The sequence below is a fragment of the Lissotriton vulgaris genome, chromosome 11 (genome assembly GCF_964263255.1).
Source record: "Lissotriton vulgaris chromosome 11, aLisVul1.2, whole genome shotgun sequence".
In the NCBI taxonomy this organism is placed as follows: domain Eukaryota; kingdom Metazoa; phylum Chordata; class Amphibia; order Caudata; family Salamandridae; genus Lissotriton; species Lissotriton vulgaris.
In genome coordinates this window covers 152,055,463-152,079,967 of record NC_141699.1, presented here as the reverse complement: position 1 = coordinate 152,079,967, position 24,505 = coordinate 152,055,463, and the positions used below count along the sequence as shown (strand labels likewise).

The 24,505-nt window shown below is 44.4% G+C and overlaps 1 protein-coding gene across 4 annotated transcripts in view; it reads left to right on the top strand.

Annotated features, from left to right (window-relative positions):
• SETD1B (SET domain containing 1B, histone lysine methyltransferase) overlaps positions 1-24,505 on the top strand; it is a 402,280-nt gene that overhangs the window by 153,646 nt on the left and 224,129 nt on the right. For all 4 annotated transcript variants that reach the window (XM_086942988.1, XM_086942987.1, XM_086942986.1 and 1 more), the window contains exon 7: positions 18,761-19,543. In XM_086942988.1, coding sequence (XP_086799114.1) covers positions 18,761-19,543 — 783 coding nt within the window. The remainder of the gene's footprint in view (positions 1-18,760; positions 19,544-24,505) is intronic.

Genomic DNA, 24,505 nt, shown 5'->3' with positions numbered 1-24,505 from the left:
ATATCAAGTGTTGCATGGCTAAACACTTATAAGGTCCCAAGACCTATTGGCTTTGCCAATGCTTGTTTAGTTTTTTTTTTCTAAAAGCAAAAGCACATGTGCTAAATGTTATAGTTGGTAAAGACACCGGAAGTTCCTCAAATGACGGAGAAGCAGAAAAATGTACCATCAGCCAACCATCTCTGACAATTAAAGGTCATCAGCCAACATTGAAGTTTAAATAGTGGTTTTTCCAAACACCCACACTCACCCACACTCACCCACACTCACCCACACTCACCCACACTCACCCACACTCACCCACACTCACCCACACTCACCCACACTCACCCACACTCACCCTCACTCACCCTCACTCACCTTCACCCTCACTCACCTTCAACCCTCACCCTCACTCACCCCCACTCACCCTCAACCCCTCACCCTCCCTCACCCTCAACCCCTCACCCTCACTCACCCTCAACCCCTCACCCTCACTCACCCTCAACCCCTCACCCTCAATCCCTCACACTCACCCACACTCACCCACACTCACCCCCACTCACCCTCACTCACACTCACACTCACCCACCCTCACTCACCCTCACCCTCACTCACCCTCACTCACCCTCACCCTCACTCACCCTCACCCTCACTCACCCTCACTCACCCTCACCCTCATGCTAAAGATTTACAAAAAAACCCATTAACAATTCTAAAAGCACTAACTCTAATGCTGGAGACCTATTGCATTTCTAATGCTTGTTTCAGTTGTGTCAGCGTGCTAACGCCAGACGATGGATCTGGAATATCTGCCTCTTGTTACATCTCTTATGCAATCACATTTTTATGTTTTTATATTTAATGCTTTTTGGTGAGCTTCCATAGTTGGGATAAAATCCCCCAAAATTTTCATGTAGTATTTGTAGGTGGAATGTTCACTCTGTTTTCAGCCTGGTTTTGTGTATGTAAATATATTTGGTATTTTGAGTTTGAGTACATTTAGAGGTGTGTTTGAACTCCTGTTAATACGTGGTTTGTTAGTCCCTGGATATTTTTCCTTATGCTGCTCAACTTGACATGCCACATTCAGTAGGCTAGACTACTACTGAAATGTTTTATTTAGATCATTCATACTTTGTTGTGCAGTGCCCTAGCTTCTCGGATTGGAAATAAGGCTGTCTATCTGAAGGTCTGCGTGGTGATGTGACATGTTTGCGAGGTCGAGTGAAACGTCTAGAAAAGAAGCACATGCTGGCTTTTAAGTGGATATTGCACAATGGAAAATACCTTTGGACCATAGATCATTTATATTTACAGTAGCGAAGGTCTACCTTCTTTTCCCTCGTCTCGTGTTCTAAATATGTACTGGGATTTATTTTTATACCTATTTTTATCTGGGGTTGGAAAAGCAAACGCCTTTTTCAAAAAATGCAAGTGAAATCGTGCACAAAATCCTCTATATAGTCATTAATACATTATTTTACTTCATTTTTTTCATAACACTTGCTTTTGGAAGAGTTACATACATGTTATTACGCAATCATATCTTCTCGTACATGCTAAAAATCATTCATGATACCGAGAGAAATATACAGTGCAAAAATTCAGAAAACACAAGAACTGGCAAATCATACAATTCAAAATTAGTGAAAAATATTTACAAGTGCATTCATATTACAAGTTTGTTCTGTCCTACTGCTTTAGATACATGTGCCAGATAACTAGAGCCTAACTATCCTTGGTACTATTCAATTATTGATCCATGTGGTGAATAGGTCAGAGCATATCTCAAAAGTTTTTTGTTGGACCTCGGTCTGTGTGACCTCGATTCAAAGTTGATTTCTAAATAAGGACTAAGAATGCTCTTGGCCTTAGTGAAAGGGAGTGGTGGGTGTGCCGACGCATTTTGACCTTCGTGCAGGGACCATGAGTTTTCAAGGAAGGTCTTCCTCAGGGCTGTGTACTTAAATGTGTAGGACATTGCTAAAAGGCAGTCGTTTTCTTGAGCTGTCTGAATGATTACATTTTGATATATGGGGCTCAAAGTCCACTCTTGTAGAGCTCGTATTCACTTATTCTTCAGATGCGGTGCAGTTTTCTTCTAAACAGGGCTCGTCCTTAAATTCTTCAGAAGCCGGCGTCTCGGGCACGTCCCTACTGTAGTCGGTGGAATCCCTCTAGAATAGATGCGATCGTCCTTTATATAGAGTTATCTCAAGTGTCAGGTGCCTGTTGTTCTAATAGACGTGGGCAGCATTATGACTACTTCAGTGACATGATTTGTTACTTTCTCCCGTGCCCCAGCACGTGTCATTCTTTTTGTTGATCCAAGTGTTTTGGGGATGCTTGTTCTTGGAGATGCTAATGATTCTTTCTCATCTTCATGCTGACACACTTTATTAATGATTGTGTGCATAAAACCTAATGTATTAGTGTGTTCTTCAGCTTTCAAGGGCCTCACCTCTTTTCTAAAACCATGAGCAGACAGCCTAGGACAGTTCAGATCGTTTACCTGATCACTATTTGCTATTGTCATCCAGAATGTAATGAGTGCACCAATTAATGACACTCTCACTGGACATGAGCTCACTTGGAACACAGTTGCATAAGTGTATCGTGTAAACTATCAAATGAGCTTCCCTGGGCTTGAATGAGCGAGAAGGCAAAAACCATCCTACCATTCCTCGTGCCTTCCCTCAAACTTTTATATTTTTAATTCCCGCTTTTCAAAGTCGTGTACACAACAATCTAAATGGTAGGCAAATGATGCTCTTGGTCAGACAGGTGATGTTGAAGTAGAGCTAGACAATGCAAATCTATTTTGCATTAGTGTCCTCGTCTGAAAAATAGATTGGAGCGTTTTTGTTTATTCAAAGAATTCTAATATTAGTAACTGGGAGGGCCTTATTCTTGGCGGCTGCTCTTATTTTTGATAGTTTCGATCTATTCACCTTTTATTGAGCGTCCTTTATGATCTTCTAGAACGTGCTTCATGGTGCCTTGAATCAAACAGTAGTCCACCCCATAGAGCCACTGGGTCATGAGTCGATTATTTTGGATGTCTTGGTCCATACGTGAGCATTATTTAAAATGATTGCCCTGTTTGTAAACCAGCGCAAATGTGCTAAACCATGTCCAGCAGCCCATTTTTAAACCAAGGACAAGTTCTCCCTAGCAAGGGTCTGCATGAGGACGACACAGGCAACCCAAAACCTCCTTATGTGGGTATATTTGAGAGATGACCTTGATCCTCCTTTCAAAAAAACTTCACATCGACTAGACCACTGTGCAGATGCAAACCAACCCCCATTTATGCTAAAGAAATCAGGGATGCTTTATCTCAATCTTCATTTCTTTTTAGCTGGAAATGATAGTTTAATAGGTTCACCAACAGGGGTTTCCCTAAACTAAGTGGCCCCAATAATCTTGTGTATTTGTGGGACACCTTAGATTAGATATGTGTACAAATAGGAGGAAAAACAACATGTTGCCCCTATCCTGTTAAACAATGTAAAAATGTAAAAAAGCATATTGTTGTTAGTCACAGACGTTCTGTTGATCGCTTTGGTTGACTAGCTTAAACTCTTTTTAAAAGTCTTGAACATGCCAGAGGACAGACCAGCGTCTACATCTCAAACATGTCTTAGTCTAAGGCACCATGCCCTGCACCCATTATAGTAACAAGCATTGGCATAGCCAATAGCCTTTGGGAACTTATAAGTGTTTTGTCCGAGATATTGGCAATGTTTTTAAGGTATGTTGTAGGGCAATGTAGCTGCTGTGTTCAGTACTGTAAAGTTTGTGTGCAAGTAGTGCTTAGTGTAGTGAAGTAAGGGCAGCGGCATGGTGTGGAATGTGGTGGTGAGTTCTGATATGATGTGTGTTGGTGATATGTATGTGTGTAGTGTGTTTTGCTGGTGTGTATGTTGGTGGTATATGTCCTGGTGGGCTGGGCAGCTGACTCTTACTGACATCACGTTCTACTTACAAGCCAACAATTGACCTATAAGATGCACCGGACTGTCACCTGCTCGTTTTGAGGAGATTCATTTTATTGTAAACATTTTTCTGCTGTCCTGTAATATCTTGTCAACTTCTCAAAAAAGTTGTTTAAAAAAAAAAACAAGGGAGGCGTTTTTCGATCACTGACATTTCAGCGCCTCGTCAGGGGCAGTAATCGCTAGGAAAATGTTTTGGCTTTCAAAAGTCTTTATCCTGAATCAGAATGCGCTTGCATGCATTTATTTGTTTTTGCAGTGTTTATATAGCGCTAACTCTACCTGATGGCATCTGAGTGGTTTGCATAAGTTCCAGTTCCATTACACACGGTCACGGTAATTTTTTCGGAGGAAGACCGGCACGGGGAAATTAAGTGATTTGGCCAGGATCACAGGATGCTGAGCAGAAGCTGAGACTCCGACCGCGCTACAAATTACAAACAAACAAGACTGGGAGGGGGGTGCAAGCATGGAGCGCAGGCTGCTTATGAAAACAAGCATTTCAAGAGGAGTGGTGGGGGCAGGCACGGGAATGCAGCTGCTGCCCTGTGCACCACTGCTCGCTCCCGAGAGCAAAACGCATTGGGAGTTAACATTACAAAAAGAGGTGGAACATGCACCCGCCTTTAGCCATTTGCATGCTTTCATTAGTGAAAGACACACGCAAAAGCCAATCTGATGTGTGGGAGGAGTCAGACTCCCACGGAGAAGTTTTGAGTACTTACAAGAAGCCTCCCATAGAGCAGCGCATGCGTGCTGCGCTAGGCTCGACCTAAAAAGGAACCAGGAAGAATGAAGACCAGTTTTGATAAAGTTTATATCATTCCGCCATAGTTGTTTGTAGTGCGGTATTTTCTTTCAGAGAAATGTGGAAGTGACCCAGCATGGTCACAGTGACTTCGGGCTGGCATTGGGCTCACTCTGCGTCTGTTGGCATGTGATCGTTTCAGCTAATGTTCCATTAATATTTACGTTGAAGAAATGTGTCACTGAGTTGCTGGATTAAAGAGAACATCTGTGACTGGTGTCTAATAAACTACTGATGTGCAATCCCAAGTTTTCGTACAAGGGATGCACTTTTATGTAGATTTTGTCAGCATTACAGAGTCTCAGAACCACAATTCTGCATCCATCATTTATTTGCAGTGCCTTTAGTCTGTGGAGTAGGTTTGAGTTGGCAGTATGGGGGAAAGCAATGAGTTCTGTCTACTCCTTCAGTAACTACCCTCTACAGATTCGCCCTGTAGGAAGCCGGCTATTTATATAGTATACCAAAACAAGCATTTGCAATGAAATGGGTATTGCATTTATGAGAGTTTAAGCTATTGGCATTGTTAATGACAATGCCTTTTTATTTATGGGTTGTTTTTAAAACAGATCAATAAAAGGCATTATCATTTGCAATGCCAGTAGCTTAAACTCTTGCAAATGCGAGACCTATTGGATTGCCAATGGGTGCTATAAAAATGTTTAAAAGCATTAGCAGAGAGCAAGTCCTGTCTACAACAGCAGGCAGGACAAAGCTATTTGAGAAATTAGTGCTCAGAGGCTGTAATTGAAGCCTACTGAACAACAACATGTAACAGGGGGTGTCTCCATCGAAGGCTACATTATGAGACAAGGCGGTACTATGGAGGGACTAGTAAGCCTTTTTGCAAATAAACAGCCAAAAGGCAGAGGATGTAGCCTTACGGCTAGATCGGTGGAACTTGAAGCTGGGGAACTGGGTTTCTAGTCTCGGCAACAACGCTCAACATCATGTGATTCTGGGCAAATCACTTTATCTCCCTGTGCCTAACAAAAATAAAAACAAAAACAAATGAATGTGTCCCTCTGTAACGAAACTGGTGTGCTCATGTAAAGCGCTCTGATTCCTGATATCTTCGGGTCTAGTTTGTGCTGTAAAAAAAGCCACAGTGAACAATGACACAAGCCAATGAAAAATGTGGGCAGAGCTTCAAGTCCCTACTTCAGTACAGCATGCCTCGTAGAGCAGTGCGTGTGCTGCCCAGGCTCGACTTAAAGAGGTATAGTGTGCACAGAGTCCAGGTAGTCCCCAAAGGTATGGTAGAGGTATAAGTAGATAGAACCTTACTCTCAATGTAGTGGTAGCTGGGCTGAGCAGTCCTGCTTATCAGAGACTAGTGTTAAGCATTTGTTGTACACTCAGGCAAGAAATGATGTTACACACTCATACTGAATCCAGACTAGTTTTTTGTATAAAAAATTGTTACTTTGTTATTTTTATTTTTTTTTAAATTTGTTTTGATTGTTGCATCACATATCGATAAACAGTCCTATATTTTCGTTGGTTGCAGCGTCAACATTCAGCTGCAGTCAACCAGTAGCGCAACTTTTTCATTTTTATTATACAACTCTTAACTTTAAAGGTCATCGATTGGATAATTGGTACATTTTAGATAGATCAGTGGAGCGTTCAAATCAACTATTACAACGGGCAAAGCCATTAATGCCACAATTTGCAGATCCATTATGCCAACCATGCGAGCCCGGAAAACCCTGGGGTTACCCTGTCTTAACCCATCTCCACCTTCCGTCCTCCCCTACTCAGTATCCTCCTCATCCCCTGAGCTATCCATGTCTTCCTCTTCTGGCAGCGGCTCACACAGCTCCCCCCTATAAGAGTTCCAAGGTGTCCATATTTTGTTCCATTTATGTGGGTTGGCTCTTTGTTGGTACACTGCCCTTTCCACCACCATAAGCATGTCCATATTCCGGCAGCACTGTGCCAGGGTCGGCGTCTCGGATGATCCCCATTTCTGCGCTATATCTCGCTTTGCTAACATCGTTTCAATGACCACCCATTGCCTTCCATGTGGTGTTAAATTGTTTGGGCCCCATACATTCAACAAACAAACTCGCCGCCAGTAGTCCACCATGCTGGGGCAGGACCATAGGGTGTGGTACAAAGTGCCCTCCTCTCCACAGTGCCTCAGGCAGTATGGGTGGTCTGCTCTTTGGATTTTGTGCAAAGTGGTGCGTGTATAGTATACTCGGTGCAATATTTTAAATTGCACTAACCTAAATCTTGCCGAGATGCGAGCTTCTTTAGGTGACGCCAGCGCCGCGTTCCAGTCTGTCTCATCTAGTTCCCCTATGTCCCCCTCCCACTTTTCCTTCAATTTCTGCAACGGGTCGGGTAAGTTGTTTATGAGTTTACGGTAAGTGAGGGAAGTAGCACTGGCTTCCATGTAGTCTGTAAGTAGTCGGTCCTCCAACGGGGCCGATTCTGGGACATTAGTGCCTGGTTCTATTGCTGACATTAATGCGTGACGAATCTGTATGTAACGGTATGTTTCAGTAATGCCCAATTCGTACTGTTCCCTCAGGGTCTCAAACGAAACCACCCCATCCCTCGTCCACATATCGCCCACCGTGGAGATCCCGATATTGTCCCACTGTTCGAAGCCTTTACTGTGTCTCAGATTTCCCAAAATTCTGGAGTCCCACAGGGGTGTGAGTCGTGTAACCACTCCCTCCCATTTTAGTCGTGTTTGGGCTTTATGCCATAGCGTCACAGTGTGTTTAGTCGGACCGCTAAGTTTTGCCGTCAAACCTTTATTGTAGAGTGGGGCCAGAAGCGCGTTTGTCCCTAGCTGCCGTCTGTCCGCTGTATACGCCGGGTCGTCCTGCGGTCAGTGTATCCACTGGTTAATCACTTTGAGGTGAGCTGCCCAGTAATACAGTTCCAAATTTGGGAGTGCCATCCCCCCACTATACCAGTCTCGAATCAATTTCACATGTGCCACCCTGGCAGGTCTGTTTCCCCACAGTAAGCTGGATAGTTGAGTCGATATTTGTCGGAAGAACGACGATGGGACCAACGCTGGCGTATTTTCCAGGACATATAGGAAACAGGGCAATGCCATCATCTTGAAAAGTGCGGCTCTGCCCAACAGTGTCAACGGGAGGGTTTTTCAGTGGCGCACGTCTGCTTTTAACCTGTCGAGCAGCGGTCTTAGATTTAGGTCTTGAAAGGTCGCATGCTCTCGTGTGATTTGGATCCCTAGATATCTAAAGGAGGTGGACTCCAACAATAATGGGCAGTCCGCACTTAGGTTCGGCGGCGTGCCGTGTAGCATATAGAGCACAGATTTCAACCAATTTATTTTGTACCCCGAGGCTGTGCCATGCCTCTCACACAAGGCCAGCAGTACCGGAATACCTGTTGCTAAGTCTGTTAGGTAGATCAACATGTCATCGGCATATAATGATTCAGAAAAGGGGGCTTGTTTCCTTCCCAGTGTAAGAATTGGCTTTTGTAGTTTGGTTTGCCCTGTTCCCATCATGCACTGGGACAGGAACAGACTAATTTGCATACAGTCAGGTTCTGAAACTGGGATGGTGCAGTGAGCTAAAAAACGGTGTTGGATCTAGCCCTGATCTCTTGACTGGGTGAGAGTATTCTGTTTAATTCAGAGACTCTGTCCCTCACCACCCCTTGTTGTAAATATTTTTGTCCACCCTAAGCGTGGAAGGGTATACTCAGATGTGAGTCCCTTGCTCATTGCACCATCAGGATTCAAGCAAGCCGGGCCGAAGAGGCTGAAATGCCAGAAACCGGTCCCCGGTAGCTTGTTTCCTTCCCAGTGTAAGAATTGGCTTTTGTAGTTTGGTTTGCCCTGTTCCCATCATGCACTGGGACAGGAACAGACTAATTTGCATACAGTCAGGTTCTGAAACTGGGATGGTGCAGTGAGCTAAAAAACGGTGTTGGATCTAGCCCTGATCTCTTGACTGGGTGAGAGTATTCTGTTTAATTCAGAGACTCTGTCCCTCACCACCCCTTGTTGTAAATATTTTTGTCCACCCTAAGCGTGGAAGGGTATACTCAGATGTGAGTCCCTTGCTCATTGCACCATCAGGATTCAAGCAAGCCGGGCCGAAGAGGCTGAAATGCCAGAAACCGGTCCCCGGTAGCTTGTTTCCTTCCCAGTGTAAGAATTGGCTTTTGTAGTTTGGTTTGCCCTGTTCCCATCATGCACTGGGACAGGAACAGACTAATTTGCATACAGTCAGGTTCTGAAACTGGGATGGTGCAGTGAGCTAAAAAACGGTGTTGGATCTAGCCCTGATCTCTTGACTGGGTGAGAGTATTCTGTTTAATTCAGAGACTCTGTCCCTCACCACCCCTTGTTGTAAATATTTTTGTCCACCCTAAGCGTGGAAGGGTATACTCAGATGTGAGTCCCTTGCTCATTGCACCATCAGGATTCAAGCAAGCCGGGCCGAAGAGGCTGAAATGCCAGAAACCGGTCCCCGGTAGCTTGTTTCCTTCCCAGTGTAAGAATTGGCTTTTGTAGTTTGGTTTGCCCTGTTCCCATCATGCACTGGGACAGGAACAGACTAATTTGCATACAGTCAGGTTCTGAAACTGGGATGGTGCAGTGAGCTAAAAAACGGTGTTGGATCTAGCCCTGATCTCTTGACTGGGTGAGAGTATTCTGTTTAATTCAGAGACTCTGTCCCTCACCACCCCTTGTTGTAAATATTTTTGTCCACCCTAAGCGTGGAAGGGTATACTCAGATGTGAGTCCCTTGCTCATTGCACCATCAGGATTCAAGCAAGCCGGGCCGAAGAGGCTGAAATGCCAGAAACCGGTCCCCGGTAGCTTGTTTCCTTCCCAGTGTAAGAATTGGCTTTTGTAGTTTGGTTTGCCCTGTTCCCATCATGCACTGGGACAGGAACAGACTAATTTGCATACAGTCAGGTTCTGAAACTGGGATGGTGCAGTGAGCTAAAAAACGGTGTTGGATCTAGCCCTGATCTCTTGACTGGGTGAGAGTATTCTGTTTAATTCAGAGACTCTGTCCCTCACCACCCCTTGTTGTAAATATCGGCATATAATGACACCCTGTATTCCCAGTCGCCTCCCCACCGTATGCCAATCAGTAACTGGGTGGTCCTAATGATGGTGGCTAAGGGTTCCAGCACCAGAGCGAACAGTAGTGGCGAGAGTGGACAACCTTGTCTCGTGCCCCTCGCTAGTGGAATTTCTCTCGAGATGTGGCCATTTGCCGTCACTCGGGCTACAGAGTTTTTGTACAAAAGTCTAATCCATGCTATAAATTTCGGGCCGAAACCCATATGCTCCAGAACTGCAAAGAGGTAGCGCCATTCCACCAGGTCAAACGCCATTTTGGCGTCAAGCGACGGGACAGCTGCTGGTTCCGACAGTAATGGAACTCGCGCCATCACGCCGTGTAGGCGCCTGAGGTTCATCGCCGTGCTCCTGTGCGGCATGAATCTGGATTGGTCAGGATGTATTAGGTGTGCCAGATGAGGTAACCGTCTGTTGGCTAGTAGTTTCGCTAAAATCTTGCTCTCGGCATTAAGTAGGGATATTGGGCGGTATGACCCGCAGTCCTCAGGTGGCTTGCCGGGTTTCGGTATTGTTATTATAGTCGCTGTGCGTTGATCGGGCGGTAATTGTCCTTGTTCCAGACTGGCCTTAAACATATGTAGTAGGGGCGTCGCAAGCGTTTCCGACATGGTTTTATACCATTCAATCGGTATCCCATTGGGGCCTAATGTTTTCCCTGAGTGTAGTGCAGTGATGGCTATCTGTAACTCCTCAGCGGTCAGGTCTGTTTCCAACTCTTCTTTATTGTCCTGCGACAGGGTGCGAGTGGGTACTCCTGCGAGAGACGCCTCCGCCATCTCCCGAGTGACATCGAATTCAGGGGAGTATACTGTTTGTAAGTGGTCCGCCAGGAGTTCAACCATCAATGAGGGACGGGTTTGTAATACCCCTGCAGGATCTCTCAAGTGTAGGATAGCCCTCTGCCCTTCCCGTTTTTTCTCTAACCAGGCAAGAAGCCTACCAGCTTTGTCACCTACGTCGTAGATTCGGTGTGCTGTCGTCGCTATATTGTCCACTACCCTGCGGCGTATGTGGTCGGTATGACGCTGCTGACACAGTCGGAGCCTGTGCAGCGTATCCCTCGGCGGGCCAGTCTCATGATCTCTGTTGGCCTTGGCGAGTCTGTCTTCCAGGTCTAGGAGCTCTTGTTTTTGTGTGCGTTTGTACCTTGTGATAGTGGAGATAGCCTGTCCCCGGAGAACCGTTTTGTACGCTTCCCATAGGATAATGGGGGACGTAACGGACCCTACGTTTTCAGCGAGGTATGTCCTCGTCCCTCTCTTAAGCGCTTTTGCTACTAAGGGTACTTTAAGGTACCCGGGTGGATCGGGTAGATGCGTGTTCGGGTCCGTCCAGGGTTGGAGAGACTCAGTGTCAGGGAAGAGTGATCCGAAAAACCCCTTGGTTTGATTTGTACGTCTTCTATAGTGAGGGTGCCGTGTCCCAGTGTTAGGAAATAGTCGATCCGTGATAAACTATCATGGACCGCTGAGTGATACGTGTATTGCTGGTCGTCTAGGTGGAATCGCCGCCAAAGGTCCACCAAGCCCTGTGCTTCCATAAAATCATATAGCCGGGAGGGCCCGGGAGACTGAGTTCTCACCGGGAATCTGTCTTGTGTGTTGTGTGCCACTGCGTTGAAGTCCCCCCCCTAAGATGAGATCCCCCTCTGGAAGGTCTAGCAGGAATTTCCCCAACTCTGGTAGTGCGACTGCATGTAGTGCCGGCGGGATATATACCGAGACCACATTGAGCGGCCTTCCTTCCCACTGCCCATGTGCCGCCGCAAAACGTCTCTGTGTGTCTAGTTTCGTGGATTGGAGTATGACTCTCGAAGAGCGGTGCATCAGAATCCCTGTACCACGGGACCCCCTAGTGAACTCTGAATATACGATCATACTGTAGCCCTTCCTATCTAGTGCTTTGGTTGCTGTGCCTGTCAAGTGTGTTTCTTGGAGTAGGACCAGGGCTGGGTTTAGTCTTTTTATACTCTGTAACACCAAACCTCTTTTAACTTTATCCTCTAGGCCCCTAACAATTCACGTCATGAGGCACAACAGTGTCACCTGCCCCGTCCTGGCTGCCTCCCTTCCTGTGTCAACCCGTGTGGAGTGTGCCATAACATCTGTGGTGGCTGACATTAGTATGTCGTGGTGATTGTGTGCGAGCGCATTTCCAATGTTTCGCCTTACGGTTAGCGTGTATCATATAGTTCCAATCTTGACCAGTAGAACAGTATGAAAAATGCAAAACCTCCCGCCCCCCAACACCCCCCCTCCCTGCCCCCCTGCTAACCGGACCTAAAACTGCCCACCCCCCCAACTCAGCAGAGTGCCTGATCCCAACCCAAAACACAGTACTTGCTCGCTGGGGTGAAGGACTCTCCGGAGTCGGCGGCCCCCCTCCTTGACCACGAAGGACCTCTGCCCAGTGTCCATGGCAGCACTCCCGGTCAGCGTTACAATTGGCCTACATAGGCCGCATCGGGAAGTCATTGCTCTTCATTGTCTTCTGTTTCTGGTATGTCGTTCAGAGGCGAGTGTGAGTTTGCTTCTCCCCCAGATGACTGAGAACCCGTTCGGGGTCCGTTGTTACTTTATTTTTATTACTAGAACCAAGAATCACCTTGTGCAGGTAAGTTATACAGTTCGTCACTGACAGTACTTTTCAGGAATGCAGTATAATCTTGTAAATGCAAGAAATACTTTACAGTGTTTATGAAAGCTTTCTGTACATGTCAATCAAATACAGTGTTAGACCTTTCAGTGAAAAAGATATGCAATGTAATGTTATGAGGCAGTTTGATGTATTCCTGTGGAGGAAAACCGGGTTACAGACTTACAGGTAAGTACTGAGTTTTGTTATTCATCTTGAACTGGTAGCACTTACACAGGGCAGGGGTCAGATAGGTAAAGAGTGCACCCCTAGCGGTACAGGGGCGGCCGTTTGCAGAGGACAAAGGATAAGGTGGGAGCCCAATGTAGTGCTTTGGAAACAGGGGGTACTCGGAAGACTACGGATCACAGGTAGGTACCTGAGGTTTCTGGGTCATGGCCCAGGGATCAAAGGTAGGCACAAAAGAGGCCACAAGTAGGCACCAAAAAGTGCACCTTCAGCTCTACTCCGGCAGCAGGGTGCAGGTTGTAAATTAGGTGTTGGACTCCCAGTGCAAACCATTGGAGGACTTCGGTTGGGAAGAAACGCTGCTGGCTTGGATGAGAAGGCTGGGCAGGGACAACCAACGGCTTTAGGGGCGTTACAGGGGTGTACAGGTGAGGACCAAGGGGTCCCTTCCCTGGTGTGTCTGCACCCTCTATTATGCCACCTTCCAGTGGGATGGAGGCATAGTCCTCTTCCTGATTGGGTAAGTCCCCTCATCTTCACGAAGGAGGTGACTGAGATGTGTACTTCACTTTGCCTCCCCCATCTGAGGGGTGGGATTGTCAAAGGTGGGCACACCCCCTTCCTGACTAGTTTTTCCTGCTGATTCTCCCATCCAAAGTGGGGGTCAAGACCTGTGGGGGCCAGTTGCTGATAGCAGCAAAAAGCTGTGGCTTGCTAACAAAGGCGGCAGGCATATGAAACATCCCTTTCGTGGACCCTGCCCATCCTGGGGGAGGAGGCATGACTCCTAAGCCCAGAGCCCAGGATGGGCTTTGTTTCAGGACCCAGAGAGCGAGGGCTCTCTACCTAGGGGTCCAGAAATCTGTCTGGTGGTGGCAGATGGCTGTTAGCCAGTCAGGAACCATACCAGGACAAGTCATTTTTCAGGGGGTATCTCTAAGGTGCCCTTTTGACTGTGTTTTACATTAAATCTCACACTGGCAACAAAATTGTGTTGGGTCCAATTTCAGCATTAAGACCCATTAGGGGTTTACGGTGGCCATTAGTGAAAAGAAAGAAAAAATGTTCTCCTATCCAATGTTGCATAATCAACATTCACAAGGCCTCCAGAATGTCCCTTTGTTTGCTGATGTCTGATTAGGTTGTAAAACATATTGCAACATCTTTACATAGATGGACCTTTTTAAGTGAAAAATGCAATCCTTTTGTGTTAAGCCGGGCACTTACCACCAGATGTTTAAAGGTGATAATTCTCATGGTAACCAATAAGCATACTCTTATAGTGCCTGGTATTTGGATTAAATTACGGTTTGTGTGCGTTTTTCCTCATTTGTGCCCAAGTATAAAAAGTGTACCAATCCCTCCATACAGTCTCATTGCAAACATTATTTGCATTGATTTTAATTAGGCTTAGCAGCTCGCATTCAAGTCTAAATGGTGTTCTAGACTCTGAAGACATTTTTCACACCCTTGCGCTTGTTCACCTAACAAGTATTACTACTAATTTACCCATCTTCAATATACAAAATGTAGCATTTCATTTTCCAAATATTTTAAAAGGTCATTTAATATTATTTCTAGGTATGCGGTCTATAATAAACATTGGTCAAGCCGCTATGCTACAGGGTTCTGCATGTGTGCCAGGCTCATTATGAGAAGGCTTCCATAATACCTGCGCTCTCATGTATATCTTTTTTTTCTAATCGTGCCCAGGCTCTGTGTGACAGAACTCCCAGGAAGTAAGACCTCCGACGCATGGCTCTGGGTATATGGTTTTGATCATACTAGAGCTGTGTTTATGCCACTATTGTGTTCATGGCAGGGTTCGGTCTACACCAAGACTCGGATACCTCCAATTTCCAGACTGGGCCAATATCCAGGCTATGATACATTTCTGACAATAACAATGCCTTAGGTGCATCAGGAATTTGACTGTAACATGGCTCTGATGACCATGTTTCTGATTATGGTAGACTTACAGTGCGCTTCTTGCAGGTACCCGGTTGTTTGCAGGAGCTTCATTTATGCTTAGGCTCTGCATACGCTAGGACTCTTATTTGTGGAAAAATTCCTATTCTGGCTAAACACTGAAGATGCTTAAAATCTCATTAATTAACATTCTTATTACAAGACTTTCATAGTTGCTAAATTTCATATTATAGCAGATATCTCCTCAAGCATTAGTTTCTGGGGAAGTGCCTCAATGTCAGAATTCATAGGAAAAATATTTATTGGAGGGCATTGAGGAGTTTGTACACCATATTAGTAAAGTTAGAGCTTCTTTGTAATGAAACAATTAAAAAATCCGTCAAGTTTCATGGAAATAATTTAAAAAAATAGAAAGTCAAATGAATGAACCCCCCTAGAAGAATCCCCCATGTTTAATCTCAGAGCACTTATGCCGGAAAAAATAAAAATAACGCATCCAATGCGAACAACATGATTAAAGAAATTCTGAAAACCGTTCCCAAGCAGTTAAGGTACTACAAAACACTTAACATCAGTAGAACATATGAAGATCTAAATGCTGAAAATCAGGTTGGTGTGAAATTCATATTCAGCAGTACACAGGCAGTCATGCCTCAGCTACCTGGTACTGTTCCGCAGAGGCCCTTGAGCAAGATACTAGGTAGTATAAGGATTCTCTTTATTCTTGCAGCCAACCACAGGGTCAAAGGCTTATAGGACGATACCTTAGAGTCAATACTCCGATCTGAATAGCAGGCATTTTAATTTTCGTTAAGGAAAATTCAGAATTCCATATTTTTTGTTAAATTAAGCATAATTAAATTGGTGCACAGAACCGGTTAATTACAGCACCTAATGAGGTGCAATGCGAAGAGGTATGTAAAAAAAACAAATTATTAACATATTAACTGATGCCACAAGCTATTATCGTGGCTCAGAAATGAAAGGCAGAATGGGGGGCATAATAGAAATTCTCCTTGTATTTGTGCTGTTAATAAGGAAGATGGCAGCAGGCACCCAGAGCGTGATCAAGCAGTGGGGTACGCTATATATATATATATATATATATATATATATATATATATAAGGTACGTGGCGCTCCCGCAGATAAACCAACACAGCAGTTCAGCTGATCAGCAAACACAGGAACCAGCAAGACCCATATGTTGGTGCAAATATTTTTATTTTAGTTTTTAGCCCAGCACCAGTCCGCCATGACGCGTTTCGGCTAGAGATAGCCTTGATCACATGACAACGTCACGAGGGCTGATCACCCATTTAAAGTGCATAATGCCATCACGTGTGATAGAAACAGAAAAAATACTGTCAATGTTTCTAACTTTGCAAGTATATCATTACGGCATGAATGCCTGTATAACACAATTGTCACACAATAAACATCATAAATTCTTGGTTAATATCATACAATATGAAAACGTGCACAATGTTGAAACACTCGGGAAAATACATGTTAATACATGAAATTTACATGGCAACGGCAATAAGAAACTTTTAAAATTGTTATAAAAGTTAAAAGCCAAATAAATAGTTATATAAATATTAAAATATAACTAAAATTGTAGTCAATTCATTTACAAAGTTTGATCCAATTGTGTTATTCTATTATCAAGGAATCAACACAAAGTATAATATTGCCCAAGTGGGCGAATACCAAAACCTGAGATGTAAACATTGTATTGTGCAAATATGCTATTTGTGCAACATTAGCTGATGGCAATAAAGTGCTACCAAGTGCGTGAAAATTAAATAAATCAAAATTTTGAAATTTATATTGGTCATGGAGGGAAAAAAAGGATCAAGTTGTTTGTACAGATTGTACGATCCACAGTTCAACATTAAAAGGTGCAGTTTGAAAACAACAACTCAGGTCGAATGGTTCATGGGTGACATATTCAACAAGAATCACAGAGATAGGTGTGGCAATCCTCCCCAATGTTAAGGCCATGCGGTGCCTTAGTATCTAAAAGTATTATATAGCGAGTCTCAAGTTTCCGTAACAGTGACTCTCTATCATCGCCTCTCCTTTGGGGAGGAACACAATCTATCGCGAAATATCTTAGCAGAGACGCATCCTTTCCATGATTGCTTTCGAAGTGCCTAGCTACTGGGTAAGCTGCTGTTGCATGTGTGATTGACCCTTTCTGGAACTGAGGGACCCGTGGGAGGTGGTGCGCATGCCAGCAGAGTGTACCGGCTAGAAATCCACTGCAATGTTAGGTAGGCAAACTCTAAGGATGCAGTAAAAGTAGTCACAGTTATGCAGAAAGTGGTTTATGAAACTGCTTTCTGCATAACTGTGACTACTTTTACTGCATTCTGAGAGTGTGCCTACCTGACTTTGCAGTGTATATATATATATATATATATATATATATATATATATACACACTAAAATATTTCTTTCCACAGCACTTCAGAATTACAAAAAAAACGTGTTTCGTTTGTGCTTTTCCTATATCTGATATATTCTGAAGAATGTGCACCGTTAATGTATAGGCATTTAAATTTTGTGTGCTAGAAAAGTTAACAGACTTCAGCCTTTTCTATCACACTCCAGAACTGAGCAAGATTATCACATGATTCCTCTCACGTGGTAGTCAGAAAAAGAAGAAAACACCAAGCTCCCCTTTGGAAGATGGAGCCTAGTATTTGACCTCTGTCTTTGAATGCACAGCAAATATAACCAGATAAAAGCAAAATGTAAAGCCCTGTTTGTTGCTCACTCGCTTCTGAACTTCGTTGTGGTTAGTTTGGGCATTCTTCAGTACCTCCAACTCCCCTACTTCCGGAGCCTATGGCACAAGTGTGAAATTGAGAAAGAGGATTAAGTTATGCTAGTAGTGAAGCGCACTGACCAAATAAATAAGCTTATAAACAGAACATTGTTCATCACTGGCATGCAAAATGGATGATTTGGTAGTGGCAGATAGAAGTAGAATCAGACAAGCAGAAAGAATTGACCCCGGAAAACTTTTCATAGAAATGCAACACATTCACTGCTTCCTGAACTAGAATACAAGGAGACAACTGAAAAGACTTACTCTTGTGGAGTGACTCTTGAAAAAGAAAAGCGATCCTAGAAAGCAAGCATTCATGGTAGAATACAAGGAGCCAATCAGAGAGATGGTATACAGCATATGCTCCACAGGAAAGGCAAAACACAAAGCTTATTGTAAATAAATGCCTAAAAAGTGCACTAATAGAAAGCTTGTCTAAAGGGTGGTGTTAAAAGCTACAGTTTAGCATAGGCTGAACTTTTATTGTAATTGCATTTATATAGCTTTGCTACCCCTGACAAGATTTCAAAGCATTTTTCCAGGAGTAGCACGCTACTCTGGAACCCAAAAAGGATTCGGGGTGAATTAGTATTGGGAGTTGTTAAATTAGTTTGAGCGGAGACATGTGAGTTTATTTGGATTGAAAAGGGATAGTAGAGGGATAGAAGAATTGGAATTATATAGTGCCTCCTACCCCGATGAGGTACTGATGTGCTTTTCGGCAGGTAGCACGCTACTCTGGGACCCAAACAGGATTAGTGGGGAACTGGTGTAGGGGAAAAAGGAAATTAGTTTGAGCTCCGGATATGTTAGTCTGTTAGTTGGATTGAAAGGGATAGTGGAGGGATAGAAGAGGGAAGGGTCTAGAAAGGGTTTTTTTTACTCTTTTTTTGGGGGGGCGCTCATATCAGTAGCAGGAGGTTTGGGATGAGTAAAGGGGAGGAGAGTGGTAAGATAACCTTTTTATTCACTGGCTGCTTTCAAATTCATATATTGCAAATGAATACCATACTTGCATACATCAAAACATTTGCACAGATTAATAAACTAATAAGAAGAAATGGCTTTCAGTTGTGTCTCATATTGTAATGATGTTGGAGAACCACTTGTGAAAAAATATTTTGATCTGAACATTAAACAAGACACATCTTAAATATTATATAAAGGATATTATGAGACCTACATTTTGTAGTGTTCTCAAGGAGGATTTGTTATATGTTGAATATTTTTCGTGCACACATTTTGCGTTCTTTATGTTGAATGTGATTTTGTTTTCTTCTTGCAGGGTCAGCCCTTGTCTGGAGAAGACATGGACATTTCTGATGATGAAATGAATAACTCCCCCAACTCAAGTGTAGACTGTGCCAAATCCATTGTGTTGAACTCTGCAGTCAACAGTCCAATCGTTTTGCCTCCTGTTATGACCCTCCCACCCCCAGGCTTCCCACCACTTCCACCACCTCTTCCACCTCCACCACCTCAACCACCGCAACCAAGATTTCCAATGCCACCTCCACTTCCTCCACCAACTCTTCCTGCAGTTCCAGTCCCACCCCCTCCTCTCCCTGGTCCCCCAGGGGTTCCACTACCACATATACTGTCCCCTCTTCCTCCTTTTCACCACAGAATGTTCCCTTTAGTCCAGGGTGAGACTGTAAATACTTTGGGCAGTCAATGGGGTGGACTGCCGATGTCCTTTCAGATGCAAACTCACATGATGAGCCGTGTGATGCAGGGACAGGGACCGAGCTCGTATCCCTACACACCGTTAATGAGAAGTGGAATGCAATTTGTGAACCTTCCGTCATACCGCTCCTTTTCTGTTACTTCAAATCTCTCTCATGGACCAGCATGGTCACCGCTTCCTAAGTTTGACCCTTCGGTTCCACCTCCAGGTTATGAACCTAAAAAGGAAGATCCGCACAAGGCTACTGTGGATGGAATCCTCTCGATTATAGTCAAAGAACTGAAAGCAATAATGAAAAGGGATTTAAACCGAAAAATGGTTGAAGTTGTTGCATTTAGAGCTTTCGATGATTGGTGGGACAAGAAAGAGCGCCTAGCAAAGGTAAGAAGACTTTTTCTTAAAATTAATTTGCAAATTAAAATATCCCTTCACATATACATGTATAGCTTCTCCAAAAATCTATCTACGTCTCACTATTAAACTAAGTAATGGATTATAAATGCCTAACAGTAGGCACTTTTGTTCATGTGACATGTAAGTATACTTAGCCCACAATTGTTAGTAATTACTTTTCTGAGCGTTAGTTATTTTCTTGTTGTAACGTCATGGAGACAGTTGGTTTGGTTGAATGACCGATCGAAAAATAGAAATATTTTATTTGAGCGGATTGGAATTTCCTCAATATTCAGTAGGTAAAACGTGCAGAAATGTGTCTAGAAAGATTAAACCGTGGATACAAATAGAACCCATGTTACCTCTCTGCATTAAAGTTATTCAGACTCATGCCCGTGTCCCTTCCCTTATGTGCTTTTCCTTCGCATTTCCCCTCTCTATTTCATTCACTCTGTATTTCTAGCTACTTTGGAAATATGCAAACTATATCAAGGTGGATCACTTTATTGTGGTTAAACCCACTCTGCTTAAAAACAAGCAGTTTTAACAGATTTCAAGTTGCTCTCCTGCTCGATACTGCTCTAAACAGCAGTTCCAAAGAAAACTTAAAAGCGTAGTGTTATTTAATATTTGCCTGGTCTGGTCCTGAAATGTAGACTTTAATCAACGATCAGTTGTAAGGCATAGCTGAGCAGACCGCTGCTGTAATGTTTTAGATTCTGTCTTTATTTGAACGGGTTCTTCATTTACTACCCTAAGCCCAATATAAAGCGTAGAGCTTTGTACATTCAAGTAGGGATGAAGTATTTAAAGTGGCGGGCTCCTCTGCTTTCAGCTGAAATTCTGCACCTCTTCTTTTGAGATAAGTCAAGCTACAGGAGCCATCAGTTAGAAAATAGTAAGGGCACAGCCACTGATACTGCTGAACTGTGACCAGACAATCCCAGTGGTGCACTTTTCTATGATTTACTCTGGTGCACTGTTTTTCAGACTTATATATAGTGGCCATCGAACAACTAAAAGCAAGCTATAAAGAAGCATGTTTCACCAACACACAGGACCTACCTTTTAGCTGAGGATTAACACATTAGATGTGGCATCCCTTACCCGTCCTCCTGGGTCCAGACTTTACCAGACAATTTACCCCAGAATTCCATTATATTCTTCCACTATTGAAATTATCCTTATTGCATGATTAATGAAAATCTTTGCAATTATAAAAATACATTTAAAAAAAGCACCTGTGCAAAAACGCATGAAAACAGCTTATTTCTTTGCAGTGAGATTAATTTAAAACCATTAAAAATGAACAGTGTGTTTATACTATTATGTTTATACTGTTTATGAAGTAGTAATAAATGAAAAATCATAGAAACTGTGCAAAGATTAAAAAACAGTGAAAGGGCAGATGGTTTTGAATTGGCAAATGTTAGACAAATACTATTTTTCTTCTCACTATACCCTGAAATTCATGATAAATCTAACTATGAAGGCAAGTATAATCATCATAGTGAATGAAAAGTTTTTAAAATTGGAACAATACTTGACAGAGATTGTGTAACTGGTTTTGGAAGCATTTATAATCGAATTGTGTGCTAGCAGATGGATTTAACTTGATTTTTGCTATGCTCCTAAAACGTACCAGTCTACAGGCTAATTGAATGTCTCCTCCTTCAAAACAGCCTTTTAATGCTTGTATGCATATTCGAATCCGTCTTTGTTTCCACAGTGGTTTTAGTAGTAGTCTTCGATGTTTCTATAGACCTTTGCAACTGCACAGTAAATGCAGAACGTCCTCTTTAGGGTCGCCGCAGCATCTACAGTTCGTTGTTGTTTCTAAACTTTTCCATGGTGGGAGGTGTTGTTTTGCCGGTAAGACTCCCATCATCAGTTGCAGGTAAGATTCCTTCTCGGCCCTTGAAAACCCTATTCCCAAAAAAGCTTGTGGAAAGCACCTGGTATAACGAACCACCCATGGTCCCTCCTGGTAAGTGTAGCTTTATCTTCTTCCAGAGATAATATCTTTACTGCTTTATTCCTTCCACTAGAGTTGTGTCCATGCTGAAGATAAGTGGAAATGGCCTTAAAACGCACACTTTCACAATTTTCATCTTTTCACTTTATAGGAATATTTCAACACATTTTTCCAAATGCTTAATTTGTTTCTATAACCAATTTAGAAATTTAGCATTAACCCTTTCCCCATACAATGGGATTACACAGCAAGCAGAGTCTTGCAGTATTCTGCTTCCAACTACTGCCACTTCCTTCCCTCTTCTTTTGTGGATGTCTTTAGAAGTTAGAGAGAGGCAGGAGTGGTTTTGCAGCGTGAATCTTTCTGGATTTACTATACTGTGCATTATTCCGCGGTCTAGTGGTTGGGTCTGGAATCGTAGTCTTTTCTTTGTTTTTCTTTTTTTTTGTAGCCCAGGTGGGCGTCTAAGTCCCACCTTTTGGTGTCCTACCATGACGTCGGCAGGCTTCCTGCGGAAGCACCCACCCTTGGGCGCCATCTTCAGATTCTTTTTTCTGCCGTTGGGTTTAGATCGTTCCCGAGAGGCTCCAGAGTTTTGGACGGGAAAAGACACAGAAGAGTCGAATTTTGCAGGAAAAGCAACCTCTGCTTACCGGTCGACCACGAGAGCAAGGACTGCAATGCTTGCTTGGCCTTCACACCGAAGACTCTCCGCGTCAGAGAGCGACAGAGAAGGGCCAACTACACCATGCAGGGGAAGGGCCAACCACCATCCCTTCGAGACCTGGGACTCTCGACAGACTAAGAAGACCACATCGCCGGAGAAGACGACGACTACACGGTTGTAGAGAACGATAAGAAAACATCTAAAGAGGTAGGAGAGTCGTCGCCCCCAAAAGCCACGACAGGCCATCGAAGGTCTGAATCAGACTCTCGAAAAACGGAGTCGAAGTCCTCGAAGGGAGCACTGATGCCGAAAACCTCGACGGCCGCAGCTGCATCCAAGGACAGAGAACCCAGCGGATCCTTCGAGAAGGACTCCCAGGCGGCGAAGACCGGCGAAAAGCCATGGTCGTCGAAGCACGTCCCCGAAAAGGAACGTTCAGGGACGTGACGACAAAGGAAACGAAGCCCATTTCGACATCTACGTCGCAATACACGGTAAAGAGACCAGCCGAACAGTCAGACGCCGAACAGGCCACCGAACTGGAAAGGAAGAAAAGACGGCTCGATGCCGAAATGGATAGCATCCTTCAAAGAAAGAAGGAGTTCGATGAACGACTCAAGCAGTTCACGATTCCGTCGAAAAAAACGACGGTTATCGTCGAATTAGAAAAAGAGGAGGAGGATTTTGAGGCCGAAGAGCCGCAGAAAAGCCCCAAAACTCTAGAACATCACGAGGATGAAGACTTCTACTATGAGGAGGAGGGTGAGGACGACCAGCGGACGATCCTCTGGGACGCAGGACCTGGAATGGCAGGACCTTGACACCGAAAGTCCAGAAGAGGGCGTAGACGGGTACCCTTGGAGGCCTTCGCCCCAGACGACATTGGGGCGCACAATATTGCCATCAAGAACGCTGCAACGGCGTTTGGAGTCAAACTTGACAAAGAAAAACAAAAGTCTGGCTTCCTATTGGAGACCCTACTCCCCACGCAGACCAGGAGCCAGTATCTCCTAATGCTTGAGTGTCATGGCTCAGGGGAAGGAGGCGTTCAAGGAACCGGCGACATGCAGGTCCGTTACGCAGAGGACGGAGAAGAAATACAAACACTCCATGAAAGATCCCCCGTACATCAGATGGACAGTCCTACCGGACTCCATTATCACGGCGACTGCAAGGAAGAGGGCAAATGTGCCGACGACATCAGGGCCACCACCAGACAAGAAAAGCAGGAGAATGGACCTGATTGGGAGAAAGACAGAAAGGAATGCAGCAATGCATTGGCGCATGGCGAACTCAAACGCCCTACTGAATAGGCACCAGTACCAAATCCTGGACCAAATTGGGCAGCTGATGAAGCACCTCCCACAAGAGTTCCAACATAGAGCCTCACACCTCGTGGAGGAGGGGAGGAATGTGGCAAACGCTTGCCTCAAAACAGCCTTGGATGGAGCAGACACATCCAGCAGACTGATGATGTTGGGAATCACTTAAAGAAGGCAAGCCTGGCTCAGGATCTCCGGCTTCAAACCAGAGGTTCAGCACAACATTCTTAGCACCCCATTCAATGGGGAGACACTGTTTGGAGCGCCAGTGGATGACAAACTCACCCAGCTTATAAAGGAAAACGACACTGCAAGGTCCATGGGGGCATTACAATTCAGAGGAATGAAGAGGAGTACCCCGTCATGGAGACTGAACTGAAGAGGGGGAAACCAGCCTGGAACGTCACACCAGACCTTCCAGCAGTCCAACTAGGGAGACAACCAGGCACAGCAGGGACACCAAAAACAAAACTGGCACAACCAGCAAAGGGGCCACTCCTTTCGCGGGAGAGGAAACGGACGTGGCCAGAACAAAAGAGGAGGCCATCAAGCCACCTCTAAGTGATGCCGTCACACAGTATGTGCCCACCCGCAGGACGCCTCCCAGGGTGGAGCACAAGAGGAGCAACACAGGGTTACAAGGACCAAATATCATAGAACATGTAACACCAGTAGGAGACAGACTAAGTCACTTCTTCAGAGAGTGGAAGAAGATAACAGACAAGTGGATACTAAACATCATACAGTTTGGATACTGTATAGAACTGGAAAGGACACCGCCAAACAGAAAACCAAAAAAGAGGGCACAGTCAGGGAAAGAACTGGAACTGCTTCAAAAGGAGGCGGAGGAACTGCTCCAAAAGGAGGCCATCGAACCAGAGAAAGGAACAAAGGAGTGTACTCCACCTACTTCCTGGTACCAAAGGTGGACGTAACACTAAGACCCATCCTGGACCTCAGGTTCCCAAACAAATACATAAAAACAC